The sequence below is a fragment of the Pagrus pagrus genome, assembly GCF_965226575.1.
Source record: "Pagrus pagrus genome assembly, chromosome: 2".
Classification (NCBI taxonomy): Eukaryota; Metazoa; Chordata; class Actinopteri; order Spariformes; family Sparidae; genus Pagrus; species Pagrus pagrus.
The window spans coordinates 30,735,527-30,759,538 of NC_140186.1; the positions used below are offsets into that span (position 1 = coordinate 30,735,527).

The following is a 24,012-nucleotide window of genomic DNA, read 5'->3' on the forward strand; positions in this document are numbered from 1 at the left end:
GAGGATGTTTAATCATCTTAATCTTCTTGATAAAATCACCAAAGTGACAGTGAAGTGACATTGTGCCGGAAACAGACTGGTTCTTAGACGTCTGTTCTCAGAACAACGTTGATGATTAAAGTTCCTCCTAAATACTAAGAATTCATTTTGTGTTCCCTAATTTAAGTGAACCCCCTACCTCTGCTGCATGCACTCTGCACTGGGCAACAAAATATCACACAGACGGCCGGTCAATTTCAAGATCAGGGTAGTAACGAAACGGTCAGAGAGCTGCTTGCATTGGTTGTTGTTGCATTGCAGAAATAGAAACCCAGATTGTCTTCTGCAGCTTTGTACATTTTCTTTTCAGTTATTCATGGGTGATCACTGAAAGCACTTGGTCTGTAATTGCTTCGGCTGATTTAAACTGATGACTTTCACTGTTAGGATATCGAGCGAGTTGGTATGCGAACAGCTAAGCCCAGTGAGAGAAGTGTGCAGCGTGAGGCTTACGATTGGGCTGTAAATGATGTTCAGCACTGGGAAATCTGAGGTCTTACTCTTTGGGACACACACACACATACATAGATACATACACACATGCACATACTCACACTCAGAGCGTTATCTCTGCATGAACACAGGAGGATAGAGGAAGGCTGTAAAATTACAAGGCCCATTGGTCAAAATGGTGTGTTTATTCCCCTCTTGAGCCAATGACAGCTTTTCAGTCGTCTGTGTGTGTGTGTCTGTGTGTGTGTTTGCAATTGGGACACAGCTGTTTGTGTGTCCCACTCCGTGTGGAGCATGACTGCTTGTACGTTTACTGCATCTGCCGACTGAAATACATGATAACAGTTTTCAGATTACTGTACAACACTGACAGCTATTTATACATGAGTCCAAGGTCAGGGCCAACTCCACATGACAAGTGGCTCCTTTAAGGAATAAAAAGTGACCAAATTGTTTACTAGAAAGCTCTTATCGGGGTATGGAGTATTCTTTTTGTGTCTCTAAGTATCACAGTGCCTTTACTGAACAATCAGACCTGCAGTGTGAAATTAAAGCAGTCACATTCACAGGAAGGGAATGTGGGGGAATTAAGTTTGCACTGATTTTACATGGGTTTGTTTGGTTTCTGTCAAGAAACTAAGAAATGACACTAATTCGGTTGACAGGTGCCGCCAGTTGTTGATGTTCATTCTCACACTGAACATAGAACACAGCAGGTGTATGTTGATAACAAAAAACATGAACCGTGACCTGGTTAGATAAGTGATAGCAGGGCAGGCTTTGACCATTATTGATCCACAGGTGGTACACTTGTTTGTGAGCTATCAGGTTAAAAACAGACATTGTAGGCCATAACAAACTCAAAGGCTGTTGTATGAAAAACTTTCTATAAATCCCATTGAAATATCCTATACCATACCAATGTGTTGTGAATGCCACTGTAGTGTAGACTAGGGATGCAATGATAATAGATTTTAATAGAAGGATTATAGTCTGTGGAAAAATCCAGGTTTCACAATTATAATGCATTAATTTATTTCACATTCATTTGTTTGGAGGTTATATTGTATTTTGTCTCCACAACTTTCCTTTTTTGGCTCTTTCTTAACAGTTGCTGCCATTCAAAACAGAAATAATAGAGTAACCAAATAAGACAGTAGAAATGAACAAAAAGGCCAGTCAAAGTGGTGTTTTAGTACAAACAAAAGGAATGAATTGAGAACTGCTCTTATGTAGGTGTAAGGCTCTTGAGGGGATTACACGCTGTTTTGGTGTTAATTTATAAATGGTTGCAGTACTCTTTTTCCTGCTTTGCTGTCATAGGTTTTCATTGCTATTACTTAGCCCAACTCTTAATTCACCACTTTCAAAAAATGATGTATCATGATGTCCCTTTTTTCAGAGTGAGAACAGAAACACTCGGAGTTGCTGAGCCATTACGATTATGAAACCATTGGCATTTTAAAAAAGGTTAATAGTAAACTAGGTTAATTGTTGCTTCCTCAGTGTAGACACTAGTGTTTGCCAATATGGCCTGACAGTAAATATCACAATACTTTAGTGTATTATTGCAGTAATGTTATTGTTGACGATATAACAAAATACGCATTTTCTGGTTTAGAACTCACAATAGCAGTTGAACTCTCCCTGCGAAATGTTGCTCTGCTTGTACTCCACCGGGTACTTTTTTTGTCACAGTCTTCCTGCACTGCACACATTGCCATGGTTTGTTTGTACATCTGTAGCCGCTAGCTGGTAGCAATGACAATTTTGATTCGCTACTCTTGTTGCTGTGCGTAACAGTCTAATGTTATTGCATCACAAGTCTATTATCACAACATATGTTTTTTCAAGTCAAATTAAAAATCATTCCAGTATTATTGTGAGCGATATGATATGGCACACCCTTTGTAGATATTTCCACAGTGACTTTACTATCAACTTGTGGTGTTGGAGTAGGCAGTAAGAACCCAGTGAAATAGTGTGATGCTGCCTTCTCACTGTTATTATGTAGCTATACTGCCTTATGAGGGCGTATAGCAAGTCTAGAGATGCATTATGTATTTGTGAAAACAGAGTAGCCAAAATTAAAATGAGACTCACAGAACACAACAATTGGACTTTTTCAGTCGGATTGCTTTAAAACAAGACCATGTCTTGTTGTTCTTTGTTTTCCTTTAGTAGCATCAAGTGTAAAGTGTTTTGTAATTAAAAATACAATATTTAACACCTGCTGGCTTTAATTAGAAAATTGTTTGAGTGGGCAAAAGTAGGTCATTTCATAGCAGACATTTTCACTTGTTCCCAGTAGGAAAAGCACAGGTGTCACTAATAACACTAACAATGGATCTGTTCTTTTCAGGTGTCCCAGTCAGCCATGCAAGTGTGATAGTCAGCCAGCACAATACCAGGACCCTGAAACTGAAGCAGCAACCTTCATTTTCTTATTATGAAAAAATGTCTCCCATGAAAAAGGCCTGTTTGGTTTTTTTAGATTTTAGATTTAACAAGATTTATCAAAATTACACACAGTTTAAGTCATGAGTCTACTGAGTTTTATGCCTCTGTTGTTAAAAGGGGTCGACTGTTATGGCTTTTTCAGGGCTGATACAGATTATTAGAAATCAAGAAGACTGAAAACTGATGCTTGCGACGGATATTCATTTGCAGTAAAAGTTCAAATCTTCAATCTATCAAAATTTGAAACAACCAGCGATGGAATAAATCAAACTACGGTTTACTGAGGTCCGATAATTGATCTACCCCCAGTTTATAACATTACGTCGAATAATAGATAAACTGCCTCAAAGCTGGATGTGAGTTGACCTACACACAGAAACATCTCTCCCAACCTTTTATGCGTCACGATCCCCTGTGGAGCTGTAAGCTGAATGACGTCAGAGGGGCTTGACGCAAAGTTGATGCAACTTATTTTCAGGAGGATGTGTGTATGGGAGCTGTGCAGTGTGAAGGTGGATCAGGATTGATTTTACTCACCAGTAACAAATGGAAAGGAATTTGTCTTGGTAGCAGTTTTGTGGAGATGGGGACATGCAAGAGGACAGTGGAGGGTGTACATTGGAATAAAATCTCTGAGAATTGAGCATGAGAAACCGGCAGAAGGACGTACAGTATGATCAGAGTTTGTCTAACTGATTTCATGATTTCAAGATTTGCTGTGATTCATTTTATATACTTTATTATATTGAAATTAGCTTTGATCTAATTTGAACTTTTTCTTGATCACTCCAATGAGGCTCCTGTAGCAGACCACATGCTAACACACATACTGAACTCTCCAGTGCTCCTGTCTTTATTTAAGAGTTCTGTTAAGACCTGAGAGCAGGCTAATTAATAGTTTCTATAATGATAAGATTCATGTTTAATAAACACACAGCAGTCATTGAGAGAGGCAATGAAAAAAATACAAGATGTCCAAAAGCCACTGAGTGTGTTTACATGACATCATGCTGTTTTTTGAATCCCGGGCTGAGCTAAGCAGTGAACAGAGCAGACCACTCCAGCAATGCTGGGTTCATGTGACCACAGCACACCATGTTAAAGTAAAGTTGATTAACTTCATGTGATACAGCAGCATGGCAAACAATGGTTAGTGAAACACAGGAAGTAGTTTCTGTGGCTCTCCCAGACTTCTGATGACCTTGCGTCATGTGAGCACGTACCTCCTCATCTCTTCTGATGTTAGTAGTTAGTAATACAAAAACTTTGCGGTAAAAACTTTACATTACTGCTGATTGGACAATAATCAAATCTATACAGTGTGCTGAGCAATCTGATTCTGAACGCACCTGAAACAATTTTCACTGATTTCCACTGAGTCCAGCCTCTGTCCACTGAGACTGTGAGAGACAGTTTAAACAAGTGCCTCTACATCTTAATGAGAATATACAAATTCAAAGACTATTGTATTCCTCTCCTCACCATCAGACCCTCTAGCACAACAAGGCTTTTATTTAACTATGATTAACCATGTTAGGGTTGGGTGATCGTTTTGTTTTCATATCGTCCAGTCGTGGTCACTCAAGATCATTCGTAGGCGATCCGATTACCAAGAGGCAGTGAGAGAAGGAGCCTTGCAATTCTCGCGTGAGGATCTTTAGTGTCTATTCACATTATACACACGAGTTTTTTTTTGCCCCAAACACCCAGAATATGTTACTGTGCATTAGCCGTAAGCTAGCGAGCAACGGCACGCATCTACGATGTGCATGTCTGTGTGTTTGAATTAAGTTGAGCCTCTCGATGGACTCAGCACTTACAGTACCAGAGACTCAGGTCCTCCGGTCTTTTCTCTTTCCCCTCTCCTCTGTAAGTTCATGAAATAAAGTTTGTTTCCTCTCCAGCTCCAGTCGGCACTCAGCGTTATAGTACATGAACAACCAAGAAAGGAGGTCACCTGCAGATCGCTGCTGCAGTCAGGTTGATAAACAGGAGTGAATACTAATAAGTAGTCACAAAACATTGCATATCTTATCTTAAATATTGTAATACAAATGATCCATAACTTTAACTACTCTCACGGAGTGAAGAGCAAGGCTGTGGTGAGCAGGAATATATAGAACTGAGATGTGGGGTGTCAGATCCATGGAAAAGAGATTGCAAACAGGTTTGTAATTAATGATTTTAAAATCCACTCATGCTGATTAACGCGGCATAGTGGGAGGACAAGATGCCCCACAGAAACATCTCTAAATGAACAGTAGGGCGTTGATTCTGTAGGATATTTTTCTAAGTCATTAGTAGCCTAGTTGTTGCCTTTATCTTCCCTGATGCTCCCAGCACTGTTGTAATTAACACAGTGACAGCATACTGTTGTTGAAACACTTTGTTACAGCAGAGTGTTGAAATGTCAAAGCAGTTTGTACCTGTGTGAAAACAGCCTGCAGCTGTTTGTAAAACAATGTTCTTTACTGAGATTTTTCTAAATTGAACAATATCAGGTCATTTTTCATTTATGTGACCTCCTTTTTGGACTTACAAATGCCTCAAGGCAGTCTAGTTTTGCCCTGTTATTTTTTGGAGGACTGGGAATTTTAACTGTATTCAAATACTGAATATAACTTGGTATGATTTATCATCAGCTGGATGTTATGCTTGATTTTAGCAGCACCACTGAGGCTTGTGATGGTTCCCTGATGATCTCTAATCTGCATCAGTCTGGACAGCTTTTGGTCTCAGGCGCACACACGTGCGCACACACACACACACATGATTCATTTAAATGTCTCTCTTATCCCTCCCTGCTGGTTTGCACACGTGCCTTGCCTGCTGGCTTTTTCGATTTAGAAATAATGAAATCAATAAGTAATCAATATCCAAGCCCATTATAATAATGTGGAAATGAGACAGGTGGTCTGTTTGGCTTTATCTTCTGCATCATTAGTTGAATTCAATCAATGTTCACAGTTCATTAGGCAGCATATAGACTTTCAGCCACGGAGCCATGAAAACAAAATGTATTTGCATGCTACTAGAAATAATTAGATGCCAGTGGTTTCACTGTTGAGTTGAGTTTTGGCAGCTGGTCGGTCACAGGGAGTGTGTGGGACTGTCCCTAAATCAAAAGCTGCAGATAAAAGGCCACTTGTCGACAAGCTCCCAACCTGTTGAAGTTTCTTTGCGCAAGATACTAAAGAAAGATGGTGTTCTGACACTGGCCATGGCCTGACCGCTGACCTCCCTGTGTGAAAAGAGGACTCACATGCTTCTGACATATTTTATAAACCTGTGGGATTTCTGGATTTTCAAAAATTTCACATATCTTCGAATAAAAGGTGTGGTTTTATAGAGCCCATTAGTTGCATGGAAATGACTGCCTTGGTTTCTATCATCTTTCATTTCCTCTTTGTATCGTCATAATGAGGGGAAAGATAATGCTGATGCTTTTAAATGGGAATGAAGATTAATGTACAGCGACTCTGTGTCTTCTAGTAGAGAGGGATGTAGAGACTTTGCAAAGTGTCACGTAGAAAAACAACAAGTTGTTTCTGTCTAGTCTGAGTGTGTCATCACAGTGAAAACCAACTGTTTATCAATCTTATGCTTTAGTAATATGTTTCAGTACAGACTGTGAACAATGTCCTAGCTGAGGCCTCTTTGGCTTTTTTGAAATAGTTCTATTTTTGACCAAGGAGATGAGAACTGGGACATAAGTTTATCACTATTAATCCTTCACTTCATTTCTTCCCACCTGGCATTTTTCTTTAGATTAAACAGTTTCACAGGAATCACAATGAAACTTTGTAAATTTGCAAAGAAAGAAAGAGAAAGGAGAAGTGGTTCTGTAAAGGAAGCTGTCCCTACAGCAAGTGTAAGTATATACTATGTCTGCAGTATTTATCCTTTGTGCCTTCCATGTGCACTTACTGTATATTGTCAGTAAGTCACGCACACATCCAGTGGTGCTTCTCTTGGGAACCTGACAGCAGTGTGCAGTTTCTTGTCTTTTCTTCTCTCTTAGCTGCAAATAAGCATACAGCCAAAAATATAAGTATGCTTAAAAAGGTCCTCGTCCGAGCAGCCTTAGAACTCCCTTTGCCATAGTGGAATAATGGGAGGCTTTGTTTGACCATATTTGTAACTTTTAAAAACCGTCACTCTGACAGTCACGCTCACTTTATGTAGCGATTGATCCATTTGACACAAGTGTGGAGATAGGTGGGGTTTGAACTTCTCTGTCGAGCTCTCTTTAATCATTCTTCACACAACTGCTTCTGTCACTTTTGGTACAACATTGCCTCCTTTGACAGGAGGGACTTCCCTAATTGTATCTCTAATTCGATGATTCATTGTGCGTATTAAAAAGTCAAACCAGAGAGACAGGAGCTGTGGAGACAGATTGGAGAGTTTAGTGAAATGCAGCCATGAGGGGACTATGATACAGAACAAACATATGTGCCACCAAACATTTTTTTGATATCCAAAAAAAAACCACTCAAGAAGAGTCATCCAGATGCAAAACTCTGCTAGTTCTTATCTGGACTTTGAGCTCAAGTGTCCAATATCTGACCTGTTGCTGCCAGTAAGCTATGGCCCGCCTGGAGGAGATCGATGCTCTCCACCATTTTAATAACCTTCATTTATTGCAGGCCTAACAAATGGAATAATCAGCGACCATTGATCGACACAGCTAGCGGGTCTGGGGGCTGTATGGGAGTCTTAAAAGGGCGCAGAGGGAAAAGGCCAGAAAGTCCCCCGGAGTCCTGTGCAGTTATTAATGAGAGGAGGACGGGAACTAATTATACACACAGGCCCAACCAGAAGGAAATGCGCACATGCACACTCATATGCACATGCACATGCACATGCATACAGTTTAACTCTGTCACTTTCCCTCACTCCCTCGCCCCTGTCCGTCACACTCTCTCCTTTGTTCCGTCACTTTTCATCACAGCGATGGGTCCAACTTTGCAGATGAAAAAGTGAATGCACGTGCTCCTTCACTCCTCTGATGCTCTGTCCCTTATTGCTTTCCTCCTCCTCTATCTTCTCTCTCCTCACACAGATTAGTTGATTATTGGAAATCCATGAGGTACCACATACCTGATTTAAAATCTAATTTTGTTTCCTCTCAGATTAATGCTAACAGTCAAATTAACAGGCTTTGATAAAGAGCCACTTGTTATGGGTCAAAAGGTGCTTTGTTCACAGTGGGAGCCCTCGCTTTGCTATCACTGCTCTCCCTCTACCCTGCTACGCTTTTATACTTTCATCTTATCTTATGTTCTTCTTTCTTTTGAGCACACTGAACACACCTGTTCATTCAATCTATCAGTAATTTTTTTTATTGATTAGAAGTTGTCAAAAAATGTGGAAAAATGTCCACCTGAACCTACTGTATGATGTTGTTTCTGAGTTTCAGATTCCACAATCAGTGACTTGGGATTTTGTGAAAGGATGTGATAATTAATTAACAGGAGGTGGCAAGACCTGACTAATTTTGAGTCATAAGGTTTGAAGTAGGGATGCAAGATATGCTTTTTTTCCCCAACTGATACTGATTCGATAACCTGCCTCTTGCAGTCATTACCGACTTAAAAAAACAGCATTTTCCCTCATAGCCTGCCAGTTATTTCCAAACTGGGCTGATAAATTAACTTCTTGTTTTTGTGTTCACTGTCTTTCTTTCCAGTGTGCATGTGAGTTAAATGTTGAATAACCAAGCAGATAAATCAGTGAGAATAATGTGGACCACATCTGTGAGCCGTCACACTCGAATGCCGCTTTGCACTGCGATGATGAGCTGGAACAGAAAAACACAATCCCTCATTCATCTGTGTTATTCTCATGCAAATAAATATCAATATGCATTATGAATTGCCCCGTTGGACGCTGGACAGAAAACAAATAATTTCATCAGGGTTGTTTATATTAGGATGTTAATTATCTTGCTGTCGTATTGAGCCACTTTTTGTAATCACGATCAACACTAAGGTGATACCACTGCGATGGCATGCAGTGTAGTCTCCTGTCCACACAGCACCACAGGTGACACGTTTGATTGCTACGTAAAGTACTCATTTCTGTGGCTTTTGTGTGTTTTGAGGAAAAAATTGCGCACCATCTCCTCAAGAGAGTCAGCTGTTTTCTTTGACATTTTTCCTGCGATGACAGTTACGTCTTTTCTCTCTCTCTGGACTTTGCATTAATATGTCTCCAAAGTGGTCTGTGATTTCAGCTGTTGTATTTTAAAAGGGCAAACCTGCCCCGGTTCCTCCAAGTGTCTCTTGTCTATCTTTTAGCTGAATGTCTTTTCCCACAATACTGGTGTAGATATTTTAGCAGCCCCTGCAGAGCTTATACAGAAAGGGCACACATACATGCATTACATAGCAGTTCAATCAGATAGTACCAACGCTTTGGTTCAATCTCTTTCAGTTTTTTGCACAGTGTGTGTCATAGTGTATTTATTCAAGTGATAGATACACATGCATTTTGTGTAAGGAGATCACACTTCTGTGTTGCACTAACATGAAAGGGTTTTTCTGTGTCAACAGTAGATCAAACTGCATCACACCTCTGTTTAAAGAGTGAGATCAAAAAATGCAGAAGTTTGGAAAGATAAAGGGAAATGCCCCTTCGTCTAAATGTATATACAGTATACTTTCAGATGTTGACATTGATATGTTGATAAGCAGTAGAGTCACCTCTTAACTCTCCAAAGATCTCGAGTCTTCATTGATTTTTGTTTCACTGAGGTCCTGAGTGGTGATTCAGGGGACATTGGTTCAGTCTTGAAGGAAAGCCTCCAGTTCTTTGAAGGATGAAGGAAGTGAAAATATTTGCAGTGTGTCCCATGAAACGTCAGTGAGTTTTAGATCTATTGACTGGGGAGGCCATGCTTGGCTTTTAGTTGCTTTCTGGTGTTCATGAAACGTCTCTTGAGCTACTATTGGAAGATACCCACGTTAAGGATGGGCATTCAAGCAAAAAAAATGCTATTCGATATTCACTGTGAACTATCCTGCGATTATTTGAAGAATGACCTCTCTACACACGCACACACACACACACACACACACACACACACTCACACTCACACTCACACTCACACTCACACACACACACACACACACACACAGACAGAGAAAGGAAGCTAGGCTGTTAAACTGTTTATTTTAATTTATTTCTTCATCATTGTGTGCAGTACAGCCCTATCACACAAGGTATAATGAACAGCGCCATTTCAGCGGTGGAGCAAATGCTATAATGACCTTGTGTGGAGTGCTACACATGTTCTACGGGAGCCTGGTAATAATAACAGGATACTACCGAGGCCTGTAATAACGGGTAACGATACACGGTGGCATTGCGTTATTTTCGACATCGGTAAAAACAAGGGAAAAAACAATGGGAAATATATTTCTGAAGACAAAAGCATAGTTGCATGAACTATTAGGTCTTTTTGAAAATAAAATAAAATAAAATTGACTATTCAAAAATGATGACCCATCCCATACCAGAATAGATCCTCAAATTGGCGACAGACATGTGTTTTTGAGGCATCCTCTGGTTTTCCCCAGACATGTGCCTGTCTTTGTGTGAGGGTTAAATGACTAATATGGTCACATGACATCTTGACATTTGTCAGGTTACTTGCTTGCCTTGTGTTGGCCGTGATTGGTTTCTCTATTCCAGCTCTACAATCATTACCTTCTTTGAGAAGTACACAATAGCCAGTTATGTCTCTTTCTAAGGTATAAAAAGCAGCTTAACTTACAATGAAGCATGCATGAGCACAAAAGGGAGATTTTGCATTTAGGAACTATACACAGTATCTCTCTCCTTTTAACTAAAGAGAACTTAAACCTCACCAAAGTCAGTTGTGGTGGCTGCATACGATCAGTCAGGGCTCTTAGTTGGCTCAAAGTTAGCAACACCTCTGACTGTTGCACAGTTCGTAAGGTGCTTGTCAGTCAGGCGGGTTCTATGCTGGTTCGATTATAGTCATCTGTGAGAAGGACATCTCATAGAGATAAGTGCAGACAAAATAGGCTCTGACCTTGTGTGCACAGAAGGAGGGGAGAAGAAATTGGCTGTCCCAAATTTCTGTCCTTTGCCCTGGCTTGCATTTCAGTTTCACTTTGCAATTTAATTATTTCCATGTCTACTCCATTCGGTAATGAAAATACATCCTATAACTTGACAGATACAGCATCAGTGTCAATGGGAAGAAAAGGCATTTGTAATGAATTTTACAATGTCCTTCATGTCATGTATGTCATGTATACATGTATGTATGTCAAGGCCCAAATTCAGCTGCCACGTTTTACAGATCGGCAGAGAATTGTTCAGTATAAGCTTCAAATCATATCGAATGAAGTTTTATTGTCACGTACGCAATCATGCACGGTCCAACTGTAAAATTCTTAAATGCCAAGCTCTAAAACAGATCTATCAAATTGATAGTTAAATAAAGATAAAATAAAAAAACAATAGACTACAATAGAACAGACTGACATATCTCAACATGTATTGGATAGATGAAAATTTAAAAATTGTTAGAAACATTCATCTTCCCCCCAAGATGAATTGTTATAACCTTCGTGATCACTTCACTTTTCATCTAGTGCCATCATCAGGTCAGGTTTTTAATCTGTAAAACTGCCCTGATCTGGTCTTTGTTAGTGCTAACAGGGGGCTGTAGCTCAGGAGGTAGAGCGGGTCGTAATCGGAAGGCCACTGGTTCGAATCGGCTCCCCTCAGTTACATGTTGAAGCGGCCTTGAGCAAGATACTGAACCCTAAATTGCTCCTGATGAGCAGTTGGCAGCCTCCGCCATCAGTGTATGAATGTGTGTGTGAATGGGTGAATGTGCCAAGTATTGTAAAGTGCTTTGAGCTGTCAGTAGACTGGAAAAGCGCTATGGAAATGCAAGACCATTTACCAGTGCTAACGAGCAAATATTAACATCCTAATACGCTTAAATGATATGGTGAATGTCAAAAATTATACTGCTAAACATCAGCATATTAACATGGTCACCATTAGCATGCTGATGTTAGCATTAAACTTGAGGCATTTCTGTGCCTAAATACAACCTCACATAGATTTAGACTTGGTCTTTCTTGTTCAGGAATATCACATAGCTGTGAGCAGTGTGGTAGAGATATCACCTTAGTTATATTTTTTGCACTAACCAGGGTGTTGTGTGCATATAATTGTGCTCCAAAGCAGAAAACTTGTGCATCAATGCCCATTCATCAGGACGTACACCATACAGGCAGGAAAAGGGCGAGTGGTGAGGAGGTCAGGTGAAAAAGAATTAAGCGGTGTGACTCGGTGTGCCTGTGTGTGCGCGGATGAGTGTGCATGTCGAGTCTTGTCCTGCAGAGTCCCACTAGTACACTGACCTTTCACTCAGCTGGTGGGAAAGCAGAGGGCGCCTTAATTACCTTCACAACAACAGATCAGCGAACCCTGGGATGTCACCTAACCCATTGTATCCACAGTACATGTGCTCTATAGGTCTACATTGCACACAGATGCAGTATCTAAGTCTTACCTGTAAAAGGTCACCTGGCAATGTTGCATTGACCTACAAGACTGTGTATGTTACTGCAGGCTATCCGATGGGGATAGCTCTGTGTATATGTGTGTGTATACAGTTGTTGTCGTTTCTGTAGCCAGTGTTGAGATAATCATGGCTTGACTTATGGACAGTGGATGTATCATTTGGAATAGCTAGTGATGTTAGCAGTTGTCTCTTTTCTGACAGAAACTAAAATTATATTTTATTATTTTCTGGCAATTAAAATTGTGGTCTTTAGCCCCGTTTTTTAAATGGCAAAAAGAAAAGTCCATATTCCTTGATTTCATCTGATGTCGCCTGATTTCAGAAAATCTGTAACCAAAGAGTTGCAGGAAAGAAATGAACCCTGCTGGGAACCCTGCATGTAGCTGACCTGCGGCTAATTGGAGCCAGGAGGACATACAGGGCCTCTTGAAGTTCAAGTGCCATCTGTCACAGAGTAAACGCGATCAGGCTTTAATTCTGAAAGCAAGACGATGATGAAACGGTCACTGTTGTGCGAGGGTCAAGCGGTGCCATCAACACACTGTTGTCTTGCTCTGTCAGTGGCCGGTTTCATGAGGAAGCTATGGGCCAGTAATCCATTGACACTTTACTGAGACACAAAATTTAAGGAAACATAGGCACTATATTCTAGTCTTGAGAAACACACACTACTTGCTTTAGTATTTATGTTGACAAAGAACACTTTCACAAGCTGTGTTCACTTACATACATGTTGTGTGGTAATAAGAAACATAGCTGTGTTGAAATGACACCTGTTCAGAGAATATATTCATGACTAGATGTAAAACGTTTCATAGAGCCTTGGATGATGGGAAAGAATTGATTTGAGAACGAGAAAATCACACTAGTCATACAATATACATCTACTGTATGTGTTAATGAACAGTAATGGGTTTAATTAAGTTCTTGTTGGTTTTGAATTTTTTATTTTAGCGAACTCAAACACCGAGCCTGATTGCTGCAAGGATGACAGTGTTATTTGAAGTCTCTCATCATCAAATATTAAAAACTACTACTATTTAGCTGTTAGCGGTGTACTCCTGAAATTAATTATATCTGGGGGGTGAAAGACCGATTTTTGATTGAATTTTTCTGAAGTATCACTTTATTTATATCTTTATTTTTGTTTTTAACGGGACAAGCATTAAGTTAAGTTGTTGTTTTTTTGCCAGACACATGATGTACCAGCAATGTTCAGTTGTTTCAACAGCCCATGTCAACCCCCTCTTATCTAATCATTTGTGTCAGGACTCAGCACATAACCCATTCACCTGTAGATCTTTTTCAGATGGCCTCTTTCTCTTTCCACCCAGTTCTTGCCCCAGTGATCTTCTGTGTCGTGATTCATTACTTTTTGTGGTTTCAGTCTGTTGTTACAATTCTACTCTCCCATTTATTTATTGAAAGACGTGCCTTTGCTGGATCTGACTGTGACATTCCCCTGGGACTGCAGGATAGATTCCTCAGTGGAGTGACATTAGCCTCAGTGTTAGACATAATGTAATCCCTGGAACGGATGAATCTGTGGGAGGAGAAGAATAACTCCTGTCTCTGTAACTACTGTCGAGTTTCCCCTGGGCGAGACACTCAACCTTCACCGCTCCACTGGAGCTTCAGTGGCCAGCAGCAGCAGAATGTGGTTTACTGGAGATCTCCCAGGACGGCTCTGAATACAAGCATGTGTGCTCAGTTTGAAAGATTTTGTGTGGTTTTGATAAGCATTAAGAATGAATCTACTAGTCTGTTTTCAGTTAAGCTTTGATGAGTGATGTGAGGATAATGTTGCGTTCTCCGTTTTCCCTCCAGATGAAGACTGTGAGTGTAGCGCTGGTGTTGTGTCTCAACGTGGGAGTGGACCCCCCTGATGTGGTCAAGACCTCCCCCTGCGCCAGACTAGAGTGCTGGATAGGTGAGTGAGTCCACACACCAACATGAATGCAAAACAGACAAACACAAAAAAAAATGTAATAAAGGTTTCTAAACTGTGCTGTCTCCTTTCTGTCAAGAATGAATGGGAACTTTGTGACGCATACATTCATAAAATGACAAATGCACAAAGTCTGCACACTGTTCAAATATAGCATCCCACACATAACTTAATAGAATCTGAATCATGTAGAGAGCCCTGCTTCTTACTTCTTGTCTAATAATCATCATGTTTAGACAGTTAGTTCAGTGTAATACAGTGATTATTGACTGTTCTTCCATGATAAAAAAACAACTGTCTCCATGACTTCCCATGATACAGGTTTGCCTAAACTAGTACCAAGTATAGGCTAACGAAGGGAAGCTGGCACATATATGTAGATTTATATAGAACTAGAAAGTGAGTTCAAAGACGGGTGCATTTAGTCCATTGAGAATTGCTTTCCTGGCACCCAAAAAGCTTCCAGGGTTTCTTGCTGTTAAATTTCTCCCACTGGCCCCGCCTGCGAGTTCGTGCTCGGCCCATAGACTTTACATTGTAATGACATCACAGATTTTTAAATCGCTATTCTTGGCTCGAGGAAGGTTCATACAAAGGGCCAGAGCATCTGGACTGAGATGCATCTGCACAAACATTGCATTGCAAACAACCCCCAACTGTGGTTTGTTTCTGACTTGCAAAAATTGCTTTTCATGTCGGTTCTTGCTCTGCAGACTTCCTGAAATCAATCTGGATATGCCAAACAACAGATTTGGGCTGCCAGTCTGAACATAGCCTAATATATTCATGGGTTGGCAAAGTTATGCTTCCCATTTGTATCACTGAAAGAATTATGGGAACTGTAGTTCAAAACCTCAGACCATCTTTATTCCAAGTAGAAATAAGAAAGATGTCCAATAGAAATGACTGTCAATTAAAAACTTGCATTTGGTTGGTTCACAATGAAATGTTTCAACAAATATTGCTGAAGCCTCTTTGTCTTGCCTCTATCCATTTGGAAAAAAAAAACAAAAAACCCAAAAAACAATTTTATTTGTAGTATGTAGAGAATCGGGCAAAGTGTACAGTACAGTCACATGTTCAGTACCACTCCTATTCAAGTTGGTGTCATTTCTGAGCAGTCCACCTTATTCTGAAAATAACTATTATACTATAGACATATAGTGACTATGCCAAAGGCCTGTAAATAACTATGAGTTTTGGTAAGTGTGAAAAATAGCGGCGTAACGTTCAAACATTGATAAAGTAGTGGTAAATCATAAGACAGCTGTCAACTTTAACTTGACAGTAAAAGCTTAGCTGTTACTCTGCAGCATTTAGGGACACCATCCTTCCAATGGGAGCTCAAGTGATAACGCCCCTGTGAACTGAGGATGAAGCAGTCTGCCCCTACCAGAACCACACAATGTGACACACAACAGAAACACAAGAACCATTAAAATGGGAACCTCAAACTATTGTTAAACATCCCCTGAGACTGCTCTACTCCCAGGAGTGACAAAAGCACATTAAAGAGGGAGCACAGTTGTTCAAGTTTCTGTAACTTCTGAGGACACTAACATTGCGCACACCTGCCACTTGGTTTTTGAGGCGGTGTTTGAGAATATTAATGGGTGAATGCAGATGTGATGTCCTGAAATGCACCATGGTGTTGAATTTATGACACATGCTACAGCTTTATGCTAATAGAAGGGCTGACATCAGCTTTTCAGTGTCAAATGAAAAATTGTAAAATTGTGCTTAAGATGATCACACAATATGTCCAGTTTTATTTTGGTAGGCTAAATCTAGATAAACCTTCAATAAGAAGTTATCAGGTTGTATTTTGAAATAGCTTAAAATAGCTAGCAAGTGATATGTTCCTTGATAATGAAAGTAAACCAGGTGTTAATAAATGCATCTTTTTTGTTTTTTTGTTGTTGCATTTGAAGTCGGTCTCATTCATCTGAGTGCAGTGGTTTAATTTTCAGCATAAAGCATATCAGTATCTCCCGTAAACTTGCCAATACATTCCTCTCTGTCTGCCGAGCACAATTTGATCCGTCCTCAATCTATATTCTGCTATTCTTCATGCCATATTGATTTACTCTCATCAATATTTCAACCTGAGGGGCTGCTGCTATTTTCCAAACCCTGCTTTTGATTTTAACAAGAAAACATTTCTTTGATGCTGAAGTAATAAACTGTAAGATGCCGGTGGAATCGTGGCGCGGACGTTTCTCTCGCCTGAATATTAAACAATGTTAGCCATTGTTTGGATGGTCACGATAATCCTCTTACTGGATAAGATTGACATCAATGTTCATGTTTTAATTATGGTTGGTTTGTCAGGTCCAGACTGAATGTGTATGGTTTTGCTGCATTGTGAATGTCGTGTGCTATTTGTGTATTTAGTGTGTGTTTGTGTTTTCTGGCAGATCCTCTGTCGATGAGTCCGCAGAAAGCCTTGGAGACCATCGGGGCCAACCTGCAGAAGCAATATGAAAACTGGCAACCCAGGGTGAGTGGGTTCATATGAACCAGCCTCTGTACGGTGGCCACGTGCGCTAATTCACACCACAGTATTACATACGAAGTTGAAACATTGAATGCTTCCTGTAAAACAGGACTTGACCTCGGTCATATTATATTATTACTGATCGATTTTGGCATCCATTTAGCCATACTCATGTTTTTTCAGTGCGATGTTTTAGAAGTTGTTTTATAGATTTTGGCTGACTATGCCCAGTGTCCAGACTGTCTCTCAAGTGTTGGCCAATTTAGTGAACCTAACTGATGTCGGTCACGCCTCCCAGATGTCAGAACCGGCTTTTAATACGGCTTTTAATCTAATCATGTGTTTGAGTGTCTTGGCTTGTACATTGTGTGAATTTGTAGACTAAACAGTTTACTCTACATTAGATGATCCACAGCCTTGATGCATGTGAGAGTGAAGAGACAGTTACTGTAGCTATATTGTGTTTACATTTAGTGGTCATTGGAATGTGTAAGATGGTAATGAGGTTAGTTTTAGATACCACAGCGTCAGCACTAACACACTTCCTGTATGCACTGTGCCACCACCCACATGCTCTCAACAGTGATTCATAGTTTTCTTTTAAACATCATGTGGTCTTGTCAACTCAGCTGTTATAAGTTTTTGTGCGTGTGTACATGCATTCGTATCATTGCCAGCAGCAGTGATCTTCTTCCTGCTGTAAGAGAGCTCGATGTTCTCCCAGAGGTGTCCCAGTCTGTTGTCCTCCTTAAGCAGTCCCACGGCCTCCCAGTGTTCGAGCCTCGGTGCAGGAGCAGATGGCGAGGGCAGACTCCCCTCCCCTCTAAAACACTTTTTAAAAACACTTCTACATTAAGACAGGAGCCAGATGAGGCTGAATATCACTTGGATTCTTGTGTACTTCAAAGTCTTCCACAAGCTAGGGTCAACTACTCTGCTCCTTCATCTCAGTGCACAATATAAAACCAGTCCACTCAGCCTTTCTGTCCCACTGCACATGTCAATTTCAAACATTTCTGAGCTGAAAGTGCTCTGCAGTTATTGCTATTAGTCAAAAAAAAGCAGAAAGGGCTCACACACCTCACTGAAGATAGATGTTTTTGAACTGGCAACAGACAACTTGTTTAACTTATCATTCTGAGGTAAATACTGATTGCACAGTGTAAAGGCTGCAGAACAATGACGCCATCTGTGTTTAGATTGCTTCCGTATAAGTCTCACTTTCACTTTGCTATTCGTCTGCCCCCGGGCTGGAGTTTTCCCGGAGAAATTAAGGTCTTATTACGGCACAAAGGAAGCGCGTCTACCATTGCTCAATCATAACAGGAAGAGGCATTGTTTTCCCCGGTCACTATCCCCAGGTCACTGTAGAACAACTGGAATAACTGGAAACTGTACACTGCAAAATAAAAAAAGAAAAGGGGAGGAATTTGAAAAGTTGTCTGTTTCCACTCTGCCAACAGAGAGCACAGCTGGAGGATCCACCATGAGCATTCTAGCTAGGTCAGTTAGTAAGCTGGTCCTGGACATTTTGCCCCTCCTCCATATCTTTCTCACTTCTCTTACTGCTATGTCAAATATGTGTCCTGTGGGGAACGATGGTCAAAAATAAGCAAACACTTTGAAATCTGATCAGGGCTGGTGGGCTGTGCTGCATTCGCTGATATCGGATTTGAATTGCATTTCAAAGCACCTGCAAATGTGTTTTACATCCGGTCCATACATCCAAGAGGATTGGATTTGATTTCTTTTCAGTTGAGACTTTTATAATGAAATGTCTGTTTGGTGTTCGATATATATAAAAAAAAATACTTTTCAGCCGTCTGAACATGGCTTCTGAGGGATGGAGCATCCTTTTAAGCCAGGTGGAGAGGCAAAAATGAAAGGCAGAGGTGAAATAGATACAATTTGGTGATACACAGGGAAACCTTTTAGTGCAACAGTAGCTGGCAACCCAAAAACATCATATGGACCTCAGAAGTATAAGTAAAAAAAATATTGTGCCTGTGCCTGTGGTAAGGAGAGGACATGAGGTAAGAGGAGGTGGAGGAAGAGACGTCCCAGGAGAGAGCAGCTAAAGGAATGTAGGCTCTGGTTTGGCTGACCCAGGAGGTTAGCAGCAAATGGTGGTGGGAGTGCAGGAGGAGGAGTGGGAGGGTGAGAAAGCTGTTCCTTCTCTTCAGCCTGAGGATTCACAGCTCTGCAGCACCAACACCGCAGAGCAGTGTTCGCCAACACACCTTACATAAACTGTTGACAAAGCAATCAAGTACACAGCAGCAATTTACCCGCAACTAATATCTTATAATGAGTTAATTTCGAATGGGCATAGTTGGTAAACGTTAGACCCAAGAGGAAATCTAAAATCTTTTTTGTCACATTTCCCGTGTGCTGCAGGTGGTGTTGGTGTGTAAGAGCGGTGTCGGTAACAGTCGAGCTGCTCGGAGAGTTTAACTCTGCCAGCCTCCTGTCACGAATCCATTTCCCTGTTTGCTTCTGTGCTCTTTCACTTACCCTCATGTGCAGAAGACACAGAGAGAAAGGCAAACACTGTCTTAGCTGCTGCATACTCACTTTCTAGACCAACACTTCTTTTTAAAACACATCTCTCTCTCTCTGAATATTTATCTGCATCGTTTTCCACTCCATGAAGTGATATTTCTGTCAGTCAAAGTCTCATTTGTTCATTCCTACTTTACCTCTCCATGTTGGTAGCAATACTCTTTGCCTGATGATTTATTTATTGCTCCTGTGTGTATATATTTGGTATTATGTACAGAAAAGATGTGATAAAGTCTTTCTGCCTCTGGTTGGCTCTGAGCTGAGAGCTCCAATTTACTGTCCAGTGGCCAATGGCGACTCTGAGGGGTGGCCTGAAAACTCATTGGCCACCCTTGTGGCCACCCCAGATCTGATAGGTAGTTGGTCAAGTTTGTCAACACAAGAAACCAGAGAAATGCTGTCAATCAATGATGACAGCTGATCAGCTGATTTAGGGCCAGTTTTACATGTTTAACTAACACAGTAATGGTCGTACTGTGAGAGCTGATTTCTGCTCAGCGGGCGTTTGGCCATGCAGGTCTGATAGGTGAGCCATGAGAGATGAGCACGGCACGCTGCATCTGCATCTGGTAATGCTATTGGTCATATTACCCCCAAACAGCATCCATTCATACAAATGTTAATTGCAGTCAGTCTATCAACAAGTGATCTGTTTGCAGTGCTTAAGATTTTCATTATGACATGCCCTGTTTTTGATACTGTTAATTATTAGTATGCCAGCAAAAAACATTCAGTATATTTGCATACTGTAATTGGGTGTATATCGTCATTTTTGTTAGTGGCCACCTTTCCTGCATGGTATTTTAAGTGCATAGCAACCCCCTCGCTCCTCTCTACGTCACCACACTTGCACGACTCCTGTCTTTTATTCAAGGCAGCTCTCTTTTCCTCTTTCTTCTCTTCAATCGCTTTTTTCATCACTTGGCCTGTTAGATGGTATAAACGGTCACCGGGGGGCGCTGGAAATGGTGGCTTTGGTACTCGCTGTTGTTGGCACCAGAACAGATGGATCCTGGTCTCTGCCTGTTACCCATGGAGTTCTCTGTCCTGATTGGATAAAATGGACAGGGAAACGAGAAAATGTATTTTTCTCTTTTACTGCATGAGTATGCATAGAAAAAAAAACTGCATACTGTAGTGCCCCTCTAATAAGAATACAGCAGCTTTAATGCTTTTAGCACTAGTTTGGTTTAGGTTTGGCTGCTTAGTTTCCACTGTCTAGCTTATGGCGGTTACAGATTTAACTTTCAGCAATTTTATAAATTCATTGCAAGCCACACTGTGACATGGATCTTTTAAAGTTGGGTGTGACATCAACTTTAATGTCTATAGACCGTACTATGACGATACTGAACTGTAGACTTTGACGTAAGTCAAGAGTTAAAAACGTCTTCGTTCGTCATCCGTCAGCACTGACGTAGATCGTAGCACTAGTCACATTGTGAGATGGTCCTACAAAATGTTTGACAGTATTTTGTCCCAGGCTATCTTCATTATATTTTTTAAACGCTGTTGTGTTAATCTACCTAGGACCTTTGGCCACAAGACCTGACAGCAGCCATCTTTCAGCCGCGCTTAGTGCTTCGGAGTCATGACCAAAGATATCGCACAGTTTCTTCCACATCAGTCATCTTTCCTCAGGGAACTCAAAATCGCAGTGTATCTGGCCTTTATACATCATTTGTATTTTGTAGTATGTATTAGCTTTAGCATGGCATGCTGGCAGCCAGTCAGTGATAAAGACGGTTAGTAGCATGGCTGTGTGTGTGTGTGTGTGTGTGCTGTTGGCTGCTGACACACATGTTTTTTTGTGTGTTTTTTTAAGATTGCTCCTTTTCAAATATACTCAGATATAATTGCTTTTCAAATGTAGTTTATTGTCTCCTTGTGGTAATATTTTCCTCATGGACGGTTTTAGCTGCAGCCGCTCTGGATTTGTTTTCCCAGCAATGGTGTCGTTTTGCCTCGTAATGGAAGCCAAATGTCTCCAGTGTGTCATTGATGAATTGGTAATGGGCATCATATTCCATCTTAGAAGTTGTGATGTTGTGTATGTGATTGTATTTGCAAGATGTGGCAAGAGATGAATAATCATGTGACACATGCTGGTCAGCAGGGGGAACCAGAAACGTGATGGAGACGATGGCAACATGTGGTCTCTGCCGACCTAAAGACCGGGCCAAGCTGGTTCGGATGCTCATTTGTAAAAGCTTTGTGGTCTTGAACTTGGATTTGATTAAGACTTTCTGCGTCTGACATTCATATTAGTTATTGTTACATTTATTTTAGTGTTGGTTCCTCACTTGCAAGCTCAACTTCTTTTAGTCCTGCTCATATGCTTTCAGTTCCTCCTGTTGTACAATACCTTCAGTATCCATCTTCAGCCGTCTTTGTTGTTGAGCTTCAAAGACACTCTTTCCTCCACAGTCTGTGCTTTTATTGAGTGTGGCTGTATTGTGTTATATTAGAGGCCAGACTAGATTCAACTGCTGACTGCCTTTGTTTCACACAGACACATCAAGAAAGAGACATTATTGAGATACCTTGCTTAGCTTTCACTTTCAGTTTTCCGTCTCGACATGTCTCCTCTGCTCTCCTATTCTCTTTCAAACTTCAGTTGTTCGGTTTCATTTTCTCTCTGCGTGTCACACTTTCTGTTCTGTTTCTCTTTCTGTCCTGTGGTAGATGTTTGGCAATCAAGTCTGAAATTCTCCTCTCTTGACTGCCAGGTGTTTGGTAGTTATTAAGATGAAAAGCACCGTTCTTGTCTTGTCAGAAGTCTGCCTTACTTGCTGAACATGTTGCAGCTGCCAAAAAGGTTTACACCACATCTCTGGCCAGCATAACTGTCATTTCTCCTTTGGTCTGTCTTTTCCTGTGTCTTTGTGGTGTCCTCAAGCTCTCTTTGTGCGGAGCTCTTCTGCCTGGCTGCAGCCTGTGAACCCCTGCTGTCCTCTCCACCAACTATCTCTGCATTATGTATCAGTGCACTGCAGCTCAAACACTTTGCTACTGATTAGCTTTGAGGTTTTTCTCTTATCACCCTGGAAACACCAAACTGCGCAGTGGAAGACGAGTCCGAGTGAAGGATTTCTGTGTCTGAGTCTGTAATGATGCAATGTACTTTTTAAACTTGGGTAATGTTGCATTTTTGTCTTACACTGAGATGACGAGAGGCCATGACTACACGTTTCACTGTCACTATCTTTTCACAGCTATGCCTCTCACATGAGTGACCTCATCTGTATATTATTTTTGCAATAGCAGCAAGATGACAATTTTTTAATATTTTGTTATTTGGTCTTTTTGCCTTCAACCAAATGTGAAAAGAAGAAAAGGAATGGTTACATTTGTATTTTATCAGTTAGGGTGTTTAAAGGGGCACTCCACTGATTTACACTCTGAATTAATCATGGGGACTTTTATTGTGTTAAACAGGTGTGTATGTAATGGCTTCTGTGGCTCTGGAAGGAGCTCTCTAAAATCTGAGAATTTACCCAAATGATGTTATCATTTTGGAGTTTGAGCCATACAAGCTATTAAAAAAAGGTTACGTTGAATGTGATTTTCTTAATGTGACTCACAAGTTATTAGTAGTATAAGTAGTTAGTAGTTTATGGGAAAAGATCTGAAATTTGTGGACTACTTCTATAAACAGTTGTTTATGCTATGCTGCAAGACCACTCTTCAGAGTGTTTGTAGTTGTCTACTACAATATAGTCCATAAAATTGAAACGGAACATAGTTGTGCAATGCTAATACACCACTATCAACATATGGCTAGATGTAGGCTGAGAGTTGTAGAAATCATTGCAACCCAAGACTGCCATGACATACATGTTCTTTACAAGTGTATGTAAACTTTTAACCACCACTGTATTTTGCATTGCCTCAATCACCATCGAGAGGCTGACAGACACAGGGCATTGTTGTGCATAGACTCTCTAAGGGGCCGTTGCAAAACATGAATGAATGAATGAATGAATGACTGAAACATGTAGAATATTAAGTTCATGACAGAGAGGCAAGTACTGTGTATTGAATTGTACTGAGTTCGAAAGAGTATTTTGTAAAGTATATTAATATAATTTTTGTGAGATGTAACAGTTTCACAATAACAGGAAAATTGACCACGTCTGTACTCGAAGAAAGACAGAATGATCATTGGTTGAAATCTCTTCATCAGCTGAGAAAAATCATGTGAGGATAATAAAAAAAACAACCCAGATCATGTGAGGCTAACAATGTGTGGTCTTGTGCAGCTCATGTGTGCCTTAGCAGTAGGGAAATGTGGTTTGGTAACACCGAGTGTGCTGACAAAGCATGCAAACTCTGAGTGGCACACGCTCTCATCAAATTAAACTCAATTCAAGCACAAAAAGGTTGGCAAGTAGATGTGTATCATTTTCACACATTCTAGTTTCCATTTTGAATTTTGGAACAGAAAAAAAATACTTTGGCTGATTTACTAAAAAC

General features: G+C 40.6%; 1 protein-coding gene across 5 annotated transcripts in view; it reads left to right on the top strand.

The window, feature by feature from the left end:
- Positions 1 to 24,012, top strand: part of rptor (regulatory associated protein of MTOR, complex 1) — a 197,297-nt gene that overhangs the window by 6,933 nt on the left and 166,352 nt on the right. For all 5 annotated transcript variants that reach the window (XM_084342522.1, XM_084342524.1, XM_084342523.1 and 2 more), the window contains exons 3-4: positions 14,357 to 14,459; positions 16,895 to 16,977. In XM_084342522.1, coding sequence (XP_084198648.1) covers positions 14,357 to 14,459; positions 16,895 to 16,977 — 186 coding nt within the window. The remainder of the gene's footprint in view (positions 1 to 14,356; positions 14,460 to 16,894; positions 16,978 to 24,012) is intronic.